Source organism: Aedes aegypti, chromosome 1 (genome assembly GCF_002204515.2).
Source record: "Aedes aegypti strain LVP_AGWG chromosome 1, AaegL5.0 Primary Assembly, whole genome shotgun sequence".
In the NCBI taxonomy this organism is placed as follows: domain Eukaryota; kingdom Metazoa; phylum Arthropoda; class Insecta; order Diptera; family Culicidae; genus Aedes; species Aedes aegypti.
This window is the reverse complement of record NC_035107.1, coordinates 26893518-26906916: the sequence shown is the minus strand read 5'-3', so window position 1 is coordinate 26906916 and position 13399 is coordinate 26893518. Positions and strand designations below refer to the sequence as shown.

The 13399-nt window shown below is 33.4% G+C and overlaps 1 protein-coding gene across 4 annotated transcripts in view; it reads right to left on the bottom strand.

Annotated features, from left to right (window-relative positions):
- LOC5578281 (integrin alpha-PS2) overlaps positions 1-13399 on the bottom strand; it is a 289453-nt gene that overhangs the window by 133944 nt on the left and 142110 nt on the right. For all 4 annotated transcript variants that reach the window (XM_021839218.1, XM_021839221.1, XM_021839219.1 and 1 more), the window contains exon 4: positions 476-573. In XM_021839218.1, coding sequence (XP_021694910.1) covers positions 476-573 — 98 coding nt within the window. The remainder of the gene's footprint in view (positions 1-475; positions 574-13399) is intronic.

The window sequence follows — 13399 nt, the reverse complement described above, 5'->3', positions numbered from 1 at the left end:
AGATTTTGAAGGAATCTTTTTATTTCCACGGCATTGAAGGAAAAACTTATAGATATTGTAGTCGTTCGAGATTTTTAAGATTTTTTCAAACAGAAAATTTTTGAATGTAATGGTTAATTCTGATTCAAATCTTAAACAGTCACCAGTTAAACCCTACACTACAAAGCATCGCCTTTCACGCCAAAGATCCGTTAGTTTTATGCGTCTTTTATTGCCCTTCGCCGCAAAACAGGTCACCCAACCTCAAATGAATCCAGTTCAAATCCTACCGCAAATTAGCGGCGTCTAATCAAGTCAGGAACCACTTCACAGTCATAATCTCTTCGGACGGTGAACTAAAATGATTAGAGACTACAAACTAAGCGGACATCGCTCGAACCACAAAACCGCAAAGTGATCAATCCTAGCCCAGAGACACAGAGAGAGAGGGGTCCACTGATGATGGTAAGAATTAATGGGGCTTAAGGGTACTTACCACCAGAGGTCCATCCACGCCGGCACTGGCCACTGTTGCGCCGAACCATTGGTTCGATTTGGTGTCAACCTGCTCGCGTTTGTCGTTGAACGTGTTGCCTAAATCGAGAGAGAGAACAGGAAGAGGGGAAGAAAACGGAGAAAAGAAGCAGATTAAGCAATTTGGTAAACGATTGGCAATTTGGAGTGCAGTAAAATTTTCCGTGTTTGGCAGTAAAAACCCAGCTCGGAAACTAAGGAGGCTGTGATCGTGTGTCTGTTCAAAAGTGTCTGTACGAGTGTCTGTTTGTGTAAACGTGTTTCGACAAACTAGGCTTTGAGAAGTTCCTAATTGATCGGCTGTAAAATGAGGAATTCGATTGACTAATTGGTCGTTTGGTGTTGGTTTCGGGAAGGAGCACTCTACTTAGGTACTAGATGAAGCTTATTTACAGACAGTAATTTGTGTCAGTGTCGATAGATGTCCTTCCTCTAGTGTTTAGGCGAAAAACATTTTTTATACAAAAATCAGTTGTGTAACGTAAGCAAAAAAGCGCCTTTTTTGTTTAAGTGTACAAAAAGCTGTCAGGATTACACGATGAAAACTATTTACTCAAATATGGATTTATTTCTTCTAGAAAATTACGGTTTACAAAGATTTTTATCTCTCTAAGTTCGGAAACAGAACTCTTTTTCATAGTTTATTGCCCCATAATACTAGTCATGAATATTCATTGCACTCGTGCCCACTCAGACTCATCATTAACCTAAAAATTTGCATCCGCCATTGCATACACGCCGGAATCGCAACGGCACCAATCCATCTCCAACTTGTCAACCGCGAACGATCGACTCGAAGCGATACTCTATATATTTATGACACTGATTGACGCAACTTGACAATTCAAATTTCAATTGACCGTCCCTTCTTTCTGGTCTCGCTTTCTGCAACCTACGCAATCAACGCAACGGCGGGAAGCTGTGCAAACATAAAACTCCAAAAGAGAAAACAAACCATCGATCGTCATCTGTCTGTCCGTCTGTGATCCCAGCATCATAAAGCTAGAGCTAGAGTCCCCCTTCGGGACCGGTTCCAATTGCCCACCACAACTGTTACACATTTCGCACCAGAAGCACCTTTTTCTTTCTTCCTGCTCACCGCCTTTCAATGGATAGGTTTATTGCTTCGATAAATATTGAAATGTGTAGCAGGAGGAATCGGATCCAAGTGAGCGGGTGCGCAACGTGCGCCAATTCGGAGGGTTACTATGACTTCGAGTGTTATTTAAGCAAATATTTTATTTTTCGAATTCGAATTTTTGGATTTTGAGTGGCCAACCTAGCCTACTGCGATGCTTGATTGTCGGATTGGAAGGGTTGCCAGATTTGAGAGAGTGAGATTTTTCTAAAAATGGTTGGAATTGCAAGTAATTTTTAAGTGAAACAACAATTCTTAAACTAATCTAAAAATAGATAAAGATATAAATCTTGTGAGATTGTCCTCTTATGGAATAGATGGGCGCCATTTTATAATACGAGAACACCATATCATCCCGCATCCGATCAAAAACCAAAAAAAAATTGGCCTCAATTTTTCCTAGAATGCTGCTGTATGTTTCGAAAGGTTCAACGAAACATTTTTTTCTGAAATTCTTAAGGAATACATTAGTAACAGACACTTCTGCGAGTTATAGGGCACTATTTTATTGAATTTCATTCAATTTCAAATGTGGTTTTCCAATAAGGCAACGCTATTTCCGCAATACTCATGAGTCGATATTTGACTGATGAAAAAGGTTAAAATAGAAGATGAATAATAATGAAAATCTACAGTCAGAAAAATTTCGTTATAAAAGTTTTCATAAAACTGATAGATAAAAAATGTATAATGCTTCAGCAGGATTTTCGTTTTGACATCAGCAAAAAATCTCTGCCAGTATTTTGAAGAGAATCTGGGATTTTAGGAGAAATCTCTTCTCAGGATTGCGAACAATATCATTGAACAAAAAATTGAAAAAAACTATTTACAAAACATTGAGAAAGGATTAACATATTTCAAAGAAAATATGTTTTTTTAAAGAAATCCTTCCCATGATTTTGAATGAAAAACTCTAATAGAATTTTGACAGAAATCCTCCCAAGTATTTGAAAGGAAATCAATTCAAGGATTACGGAAAAAAAAGTTTCCCAGGATTTCGAAGCAAATTTTTTAAGTAACTCGAAGGAATTCCTCATTAAGATTTTGAACGATTTGAAGTAAATCCTTCTCAGATTTTCGAAGAAAATCGTTTTCCGATCGAAATTTTCCAAAACGGAAGGCTGGGGTCTTCGTCAAAGTTATGAAAGAGTTCAAGGGCTAATGACAGGTTTTATTATTCAAATGTCTTCTAGTAGGTTGTTTAAAAAATATTTCAATTTTTGAGCTGTTTTATCAGAACATCTTTTCGGCATCACCACACTCGTAGTATGTTACAATAAGCGTGGTTTCCCAATCAGAGATTCCTGAAAGATTGTAGAATGGACCCTGGAAGCCAGTGTGGATTGTAAGATATCTGAATGGATCCTGAGATTCCAGTGTGGATCCTGGGTCTCCTATGTGAATTCTGGTATTTCAGTGAGGATCCTAGGATTGTATTGTGGATCGTAGCATTTCAGTGCGGATCGTTTAATTTCCTTGAGGATATTGGAATTGTAGTGTAGATCGTAGGATTTCAGTGTGGAAGTTGGGACTATAATGTGGTTCGCGGTATTCCAGTGTAAATCCTGGAACTCATATGTGGATTGTGGAATTTTGATATGGATCGTAGAATCTCAGTGAAGATCCTGGGATTGTAGTGTGTATCGCAAGATTTCAGTGTAGATCTTGGGATGCCAGTGTTTGGTATTTTAGTGTGTCCAGGGATAGTTGTGTAGAACGTAGGATTTCAGTGTGGATTCTGGGACTTTGATTTGGATCGTAGGGTGACAGCGTGAATCTTAGTATGCCAGTGTGGATCCTTGGATTGCAGTGCGAACATTGGGATTCCAGTGTGGGTGCTGGCATTGCAGTGTGAAACTTGGGATCCCAATGTAGATCATGGGAATCCAATGTAAATCTTAGGATTACAGTATGGATCTTGGGATTCGTGAGTAGATCCATTGATTGTAGCGTGTATCGTAGCATTTCGATTCGGGATTCAATATAAACCCTGGAATTCCTGAGTGAATGTATAGATTGCCGTGTAGATCCTTAGATTTCAATATGGATCCTAAGACTGTAGGATCCATATTGAAATCTAAGACTTAGATTTCTGTATGGATCCTGGTATTCCAGTGTACTATGGGCCAGGGACGCAATCTGGCGGGACAAAATTAATAACTCGGTAACGAAGCGTTTTCGGTATTTGGTGTCTTCGGAAAAGTTTTTCTGAAACAACGAGGGCCATCTACTGCCATAAACGGATAGTTCGTAAATCGTCCGCATAGGTGGCGCCACAATATAACTTTTTACTGTGACGTTCTAGAGACTTAGCATGTTCGACAAAGTTGTTCATTTTGATAAAATAAACAACTCTCTCGAAGACGTCAAAATTCCACAGCCTACTGTTTTCGAGTAATTGGCAAAATTAGAGAAAATTAGTGAAAAACGATTTTTTTCACTAAATTTGACTTTTTTCCTGAGAACCATGTCATATAATATTTTTTGTTGATAAATTTATAACAAACAAAAGCTCTGGTGGAAAAAAAATAATAATACGAAGCATAAAACTTAAGAAATTATAAAAAAACTTGAAAAAAAGAACAATTTTTGAACATTGATATCTTCAAAACAGAGTTGCTTAACACTCCGGCAGCTATGACTACTTTCACTTACACGAAGTGCTGTGACCCAAAATCAGTAGGAACGGTATTTTCAACTCGCTATATCTCAGTGAGTTTTCATTCGATTTCTAATCTTTTTTCACGTATCAATTTTCCCAGGTATCAAGATTACTGCAAAATGTCGAGAACTCAAATTTGTACAGTGTTATAATCTTGAGAACTGAAAAACCCGTGGCAAGTCTTAATAAAATGCTGTTTTTTGATGATAACTTTCTTTTTATCACGAAGATCTACACATATTTTTTGCTTAAAATGAGCACAATCTTATGAGACATTAGAATGTGAAAACTTTTTGGTAATTTATCTTGAAAAGAACCACACAATCTTCACAAATTTACGTATAATACAGATAAAATGCTTATATTGTTTGTAACTTAAAATTTATCGCGATGACCAATACATATTATCACCCTTATATGTACATATGTATATAGTGAACAAGTTTGCTGAACAATGATGTAAATTTATCTTCCAAGAAACTACAAAATTTTCAGTAAAATACGTATAATACAGAGAAAATGCTAATTTTTGTTTGTAACTTGAAATTTCTCGTGATGACCAATACATCTTATCACTTTCAAATGTAAACATGTTTTTAGTGAACAACTTTCCAGAAAAATGTTGTAAGTTTAACTTTCAAGGAACTACAAAATCTTCCCAAAACTACGTATAATACAGAGAAAATACTCATTCTGGTTTGTAACTTGAAATTTATCGCGATGATCTATTCATATTACAACCTTTAGATGTAAACATGTTTTTTATGAACAAATTTCCAGAACAATGTTGTAAGTTTAACTTTCAAGGAACTACAAAATCTTCCCAAAACTACGTATAATACAGAGAAAATACTCATTCTGGTTTGTAACTTGAAATTTATCGCGATGATCTATTCATATTACAACCTTTAGATGTAAACATGTTTTTTATGAACAACTTTCCAGAACAATGTTGTAAGTTTAACTTTCAAGGAACTACAAAATCTTCCCAAAACTACGTATAATACAGAGAAAATACTCATTCTGGTTTGTAACTTTAAATTTATCGCGATGACCAATACATATTATCACCTTTAAATGTACATATGTATATAGTGAACAACTTTGCTGAACAATGATGTAAATTTATCTTCCAAGAAACTTCAAAATTTTCAGTAAAATACGTATAATACAGAGAAAATGAAAATTAGCATTTTCTCTGTATTATACGTATTTTACTGAAAATTTTGTAGTTGTTTGTAACTTGAAATTTCTCGTGATGACCAATACATATTCAAATGTACACATGTTTTTAGTGAACAACTTTCCAGAACAATGTTGTAAATTTAACTTTCAAGGAACTTCAAAATTTTCCCAAAACTACAAATAAAACAGAAAAAACTCATTCTGGTTTGTAACTTGAAATTTCTCGCTATGATCAATGCATATTATCACCTTCAAATGTACATATGAATTTAGTGAGCAACTTTCTAGAACAATGTTGTAAGTTTAACATTCAAAAAACTACAAAATTTTCCCAAAAATTCGTATAATACAGAAAAAATACTTATTTAGTTTGTAACTTGAAATTTCCTGCGATGTCACCTTTAAATGTACATTTTTGTTTAGTGAGCAGCTTTCCAGAACAATGTTTTTAATTTAACATTCAAGAAACCACAACATTTTCACTAAAATACGAATAATACAGAAAAAATACTAATATTGTATGTACCTTGAAATTTCTCGCGATGATCTATGCATATTATCACTTTCAAATGTAAACATGTATTTAGTGAACAACTTTCCAAAACAATGTTATAAATTTAACATTCAAGAAACTACAAAATTTTCCCAAAAATACTTATAATACAGAAAAAAATACTTATTTTGTTTGTAACTTGAAATTTCCCGCGATGTCACCTTTAAATGTACATTTTTATTAGGTGAGCAGCTTTCCAGAACAATTTTGTTAATTTAACATTCGAGAAACTACAACATTTTCACTAAAATGCATATAATTCAGAAAAAATACTAATATTGGTTGTAAATTAAAATTTCTCGCGATGATACCTTGATGGCTACAGCGTAGCATCACGCCATTGCCGGGCGTATTGTAGAGCTCCATCTTCGTCGGTCTTGGGTGAAACTTCTTCAGTTGCCCCGAACGTTTAGAGTCGCCAGGTCCTCTTCCACTGCGTACAGCCAGCGTATTCGTGGTCTTCCCTGAAGCCGCCGACCTCTACCTGGTTCCCTGCTGAATATTATTTCTCGCGATGATCAATACATATTATCACTTTCGAATGTTCATATGTGTTTAGTGAGGAACTTTCCAGAACAATGTTGTAAATTTAACATTCAAGAAACTACAAAATTTTCCCAAAAACATGTATAATACAGAAAAAATACTTATTTTGTTTGTAACTTTAAATTGTCCGAGATGACCAATACATATTATCACTTTCAAATGTGCATATTTATTTAGTGAACAACTTTCCAGAAAATTGTTGTAAGTTTAACTTTGAAGAAGCTAAAAAATCATAAAAATAGGAATAATACAAAAAATACTTATATTGTTTGAAATTTCTCGTGACGATCAATCATGTTATCAACTTCAAATGTACATATGTATTAGGTGAACAACTTTCTCAAAACAATGTTGTAAGTTTAACATTCGAAAAAACTACAACATTTTCCCAAAACTATGTATAATACAGAAATTTTTTTTTTATTGTAACTTGAAATTTTTCGCGATGACCAATACATATTACAGGTATGTTTCGTTTTTATTACGTTCCGATTTCGTCAACAAATTATTCCGTTTTTGTCAACAAACAAAAAAGTTTTTTTTTATTTTTGGAATGTTCAGAATAGAAACTAAATACTTATTTTGAAGCAATTTTAATGTTTTTCAATAGCTTCAGGGCTGAATTTTCGACGTTATGTTAATGTTGAGCACTTACGATACATGGTTGGTGTCAAGTCATATAGGATTAAATAAGGTTTGATTGCTTCCTATCCACTAATCAATTGGAGTTATCAAACTTAGAATTGGCTGTTGGATTAATTAGACATATCCTTTAGCAACCGAGATTTGCTCTGGCCACGTCCTAGCTACAACTAAAATTTGTGATAATGTGGACAAAGGACATTTATGTGATTATCGTTTCAATATTTTATATTACATTTATTGAAATTCTAACCAAGAAAACTAAAAATGATTGATGATTTCTTACAAAACCACATTGATTGATAGGAGTCTACAATCAACTTTAATTGCGAACATATATGAATGAACAATCTCAATCGCTTATTGGATGTGTATTTTAGTGATAATCAATATTTTCATTTAATGCAAGCAAATATCAACAGATCCACGAAATACGCCTGCAAGTATGCATGCATGCGACATTCTAGTGTGTTTCATCAGATGACCAAATTATATCAACTGAACAAATACCATAATCTATTTTGGACATTACCTGATTTATGCCTTATATAATGCAATATATGATTTCCCGTACATATATTCCTCACCATCCCATTGTAAATGTGCATAGAACGACTAGCCTGTCTAAATTATATGCATGTCCAAATTATATACGTTATCCTAATGCTACAAGTTAAACCCTGAAGATTTTTTTTTTCAAAAATACGTATAATACAGAAAAAATACTCTCCCTGGCTAGTAACTTGGAATTTCTCACAATAACCAGTACATATCACCAACTTTATATTTTCATATGTTTTTAGTGAAAACCTTTCTAGAGCAATGTTGTTAGTTTAATTCTCAAGAAACTACTATATTTTTCCATGAATACGTATGAAACAGAAAAAATACTCTGCTTTACAGTAATTTGAAATTTATCGCGATGTATTGGTATATTATTAACTCCATATGTATTTAGTGAACTATTGTTCAAACAATGTTGCAATTTACCTATCATAAAACTACAATATTATCTTTAATATCTACGTATAATATAAATATTAGACCTGTTCACTTTTTGAAAAATGTTCTCCGATTCTCCGTGCCACATCAAATTCTGAACTTATTAATCAAAACAAGTTATTTGTCCAAAAATGAGTCAATTCGATAAAGATTTAGAGGTGTATCAAATCTATTTTATGGTTTTTTGGACCGTTCAACTGAAATGCCATCATGAAACCTCAAAATTACTTTAAAAATGATTCGAAAATACCACTAGCCTTTTGCTAACACAATGTCCTATCACTTTGCCGAAGACACTAGGGTGTTTTGACCGCTCCTTCACTTTGCTTTTACCGTAATTAGTCCAAAAATCTCGAAAAAAGCAATATTATTTCACAGTTTTCCATAAAAATTCCGATTAAAATCTAATTATATTTTGTATCCAATTCAACTATCTATTTCTTTTGAATATTACAAACATATCGCTCATACATCATTTTTATGTAGGAATCGATTTTCAATGTGAAATAATTGAAAATGTATCACTCTATATCCTAAATTCTCATAGGGTTGCCAACACGAATGCATTCTATGAAAACCGCATAAATCGCTACCAATGATTTAGATGACACATGTTTGAACCCTACAAACAGTCCATTACCATCGGATCAAAATAGAGTGGATGGTAAGGTTTGGGTCTGAGGATCAGAAGATTCGCGGTTCTAATACAAGAGCTAATATTTTTTTTCCTTTTTCTACATACCAATCAAGCTAACGTTTGTAATTATTTGACCTAATTTGGAACATTTTCATTGTTTTTTTTTTTTATTTCACTCACATGGAATGAAATCTTTTGTTTCTTAATAGAACACTATTCTAGAAAAAGGACGCTGCAGCAAGAATTAAATTGTTATATTTAAAGGCAACTGTAAGTGATGACTCAAGTTGAATCAGCGTAGCAACAACCTTGGGAACTACAGCTCACCAAACGACGCCCAGCAACGAGGAAGAATTTATTCAATACTAAGTACGTAACGAGTAAACCAGCATCACATTGAAAACCTAAAAAAAGCTAATAATTATAAATCATCGCACTTATGATCAATCACCGAAAGCACGGATTTATTCACAAATTTTATAACCCTGAAGGGGATGGGTGAGTGACCTAATGATACATAACTTGTAGCATATTCATAAAAAGGCGATACAAGAGGGTGGGTGGCGAAAATGCCGTTATGAAAGATGTGAATGAGCTTAACCCACACATAGTTCATAACGTTCAAAAAACCTTTATGTTCGGCATGTATTACGCAGAATACCAAAAAGCCTTTGGCAATGTACCTTCCTTCCCTAATAAGTTACTGCTACGATTACTGCTGATTATGTAAAAATAATATCTGTACTTGTCTTGAACCGTGAATCTTCTGATCCTAATGCCCAAACCTTACCATCTACTCTCCTTTGAGTCGATGGTGATGGACTGTAGAGTACAAACATATGACGTCTAAATCATGAGTAACTGTGTTTTCATATACTGCATTCGTGTTGGCAACCCTATGAGATTTTAGGGATAGAGAGATACACTTACAATTATTTCACATTGAAAGTCAATTCCTACATAGAAATAATGTATGAACGATATGTTCGTTACACTTAGATGAAATAGTTAGTTGAATTGGATACAAAATATAATAAGATTCAAAAAATATATGGCAAACTGGATATCAAAATTTATATGGCAAACTGGAAAACTTGAATGTTAAATTTAACATTGTTCTGGAAAGCTGCTCACTAAATAAATATGTACATTTAAAGGTGAAATCGCGAGAAATTTCAAGTTACAAACAAAAAAGTATTTTTTCTGTATCATACGTATTTTTGGGAAAATTTTGTAGATTCCTGAATGTTAAATTTACAACATTGTTCTGGAAAGTTGTTCACTAAATACATGTTTGCATTTGAAAGTGATAATATGTATAGATCATCGCAAGGAATTTCAAGTTACAAACAATATTAGTATTTTTTCTGTATTATTCGTATTTTAGTGAAAGTTTTGAAGTTCCTTGAAAGTTAAACTTACAACATTGTTATGGAAAGTTGTTCACTAAATACATGTTTACATTTGAAAGTGATAATATGTATAGATCATCGCAAGAAATTTCAAGTTACAAACAATATTAGTATTTTTTTCTGTATTATTCGTATTTTAGTGAAAATTTTGAAGTTCCTTGAAAGTTAAACTTACAACATTGTTCTGGAAAGTTGTTCACTAAATACATACGGACATTTGAAGTGGAAAATATGTATTGGTCATCGCGAAAAATTTCAAGTTACAACCAATGTTAGTATTTTTTTCTGTATTATTCGTATTTTAGTGAAAATTTTGTAGTTTCTTGAATGTTCAACTGACAACATTGTTCAGGAAAGTTGATCACCAAATATATATGTACATTTGAATTTGCTAAAATGTATTGATCATCGCGATAAATTTCAAGTTACAAACCAGAATGAGTATTTTCTCTGTATTATACGTAGTTTTGGGAAGATTTTGTAGTTCCTTGAAAGTTAAACTTACAACATTTTTCTGGAAAGTTGTTCACTAAAAACATGTTTACATTTGAAAGTGATAAGATGTATTGGTCATTACGAGAAATTTCAAGTTACAAACAAAAATTAGCATTTTCTCTGTATTATACGTATTTTACTGAAAATTTTGTAGTTTCTTGGAAGATAAATTTACATCATTGTTCAGCAAACTTGTTCACTATATACATATGTACATATAAGGGTGATAATATGTATTGGTCATCGCGATAAATTTCAAGTTACAAACAATATAAGCATTTTATCTGTATTATACGTAAATTTGTGAAGATTGTGTGGTTCTTTTCAAGATAAATTACCAAAAAGTTTTCACATTCTAATATCTCATAAGATTGTGCTCATTTTAAGCAAAAAAATATGTGTAGATCTTCGTGATAAAAAGAAAGTTATCATCAAAAAACAGCATTTTATTAAGACTTGCCTCGGGTTTTTCAGTTCTCAAGATTGTAATACTGTACAAATTTTAGTTCTCGACATTTTGCAGTAATCTTGATACCTGGGAAAATTGATACGTGAAAAAAGATTAGAAATCGAATGAAAACTCACTGAGATATAGCGAGTTGAAAATACCGTTCCTACTGATTTTGGGTCACAGCCGTCGGAGTGTTAATATCAATCATATCAGCTGATGGCTGATGGTCTAAAACTATCAATATCACTTGCGAGCTATCAATATCACTTTGATTTGACAACCAACAGCAGTGATGCGACATCGCACTCCAGATCAAAATCACTGCAGAATGAGTGATCACGTGGTCATTATCCATGCTATAGATGTTTTTCAGTGACCAACATATAGTTTTAATCTATCTGTAACACTGTCGAAAATATCGTAACGATAAATTGCCATTTTATCTGCTTAATTTAAAAGTAAACTTAACCTATCAGTGATATCCATAGTCTATCGCCATCAATGCACCAGTGATGGAGTAGACAGCATGATGTTGATGTGATATGGAATGATCCGATTTGTATCGCAGTCGGCCTGTACAAATCAGCAAATTTTAAGCATTGATAGTGACATCGAGCAACACTGCTTCAAAAGCGCAAAAAATCGCAAGCTCAAATTTTCAGGCAACATAGAGCAATACTTGATAAAACGGATGTCAAAATTTCAGAGAGGTGTATTTTGGTGTAATCGAGATTTTTCAATTTTTACAGTATTCTTTTCATTTCGCGATTAATATTTTCGTGGCAAATATTTAAGTGTATTTTAAAATTAGCGGAAAATTATATTTTTTATTTCATGAAATTATTATATCTGCTCACAGTACAAGCTGGCTTTAGATTTCATCTCGAATTCGTTGGTACAGTTTTCCGCAAGGTCAAAATTTAAGTAAATCCGGTGATTAAACACATATTTGAGGTTAAACAACCTAACAGTTCTCAAAATCGAAGGAATCTCCAAATTGATACCTTTGATCTGTATCCTCTGTTTCGAAACATCCAAGAATCAACGCTCTTTCCGCTTTAAAACAAATCTACAAACTCCGAACAAGAGTTCGTGCGCTCTGAAATTTTAGTATTTAGAGACATCGACATGGTTTAAAATTTGATTTTCCGTGTTAAAACTAATACATTCACAAAAAAATTGCTCACCTCGAACCAAGATGACAACAATTAACTGACACATGATCAAGTTTTTCATGGCATACTATATCATTTGAAATATTGAAGAAACACAAATATGTACCCAGTTTTAATCTACACTTTCACCTACATTACTCGATATCAACTCAAGGAACTGCTCCTAAACTGAATTTCATGGCTTCTATGATGGCTTTTTAAACAGTTTTCTGAAAGTTTTTGTTCTATGACTCGTTATTTCTTAAAGTCGATCGTCCGTTCTGATTCCTCATGGAAATTAACTGTATTGGAGTTATATAATCATTGTAAAAAAAATAAAATATCTCAAAAATGAAATATCTCAAATAATCTCAAGAGTTATATCTCTGGAATTTTGACATCCGTTTCATCAAGTATTGCTCTATGTTGCCTGAAAATTTGAGCTTGCGATTTTTTGCGCTTTTGGAGAAAATAAGATTCAAAAATTGCTCTGGAAGTTTTTTCATAATTTCTTAAGTTTTATGCGTTGTATTATTAAAATTTTTCCACCAGAGCTTGCGTTTGTTATATATTTATCAGCAAAAAATATTATATGCCATGGTTCTTAGGAAAAAAGTCAAATTCGATGAAAAAAACGTTTTTTCACTAATTTTCTCTAATTTTGCCAATAACTCGAAAACAGTAGGCTGTGGAATTTTGACGTCTTCGAGAGAGTTGTTTATTTTATCAAAATGAACAACTTTGTCGAACACGCAAAGTCTCTAGAACGTCACAGTAAAAAGTTAGATTGTGGCGCCACCTATGCGGACGAATTACGAACTATCCGTTTATGGCAGTAGATGGTCCTCGTTGTTACAAAAAACTTTTCCGAAGACACCAAATACCAGAAACGCTTCGTTACCGAGTTATTAATTTTGTCCCGCCAGATTGCGTCCCTGGCCCATAGTGCAGTGTGGATTCTGAGATTCCAGTGTGGATCCTCGTGTTCCAGTGTAAATTCTGATATTCT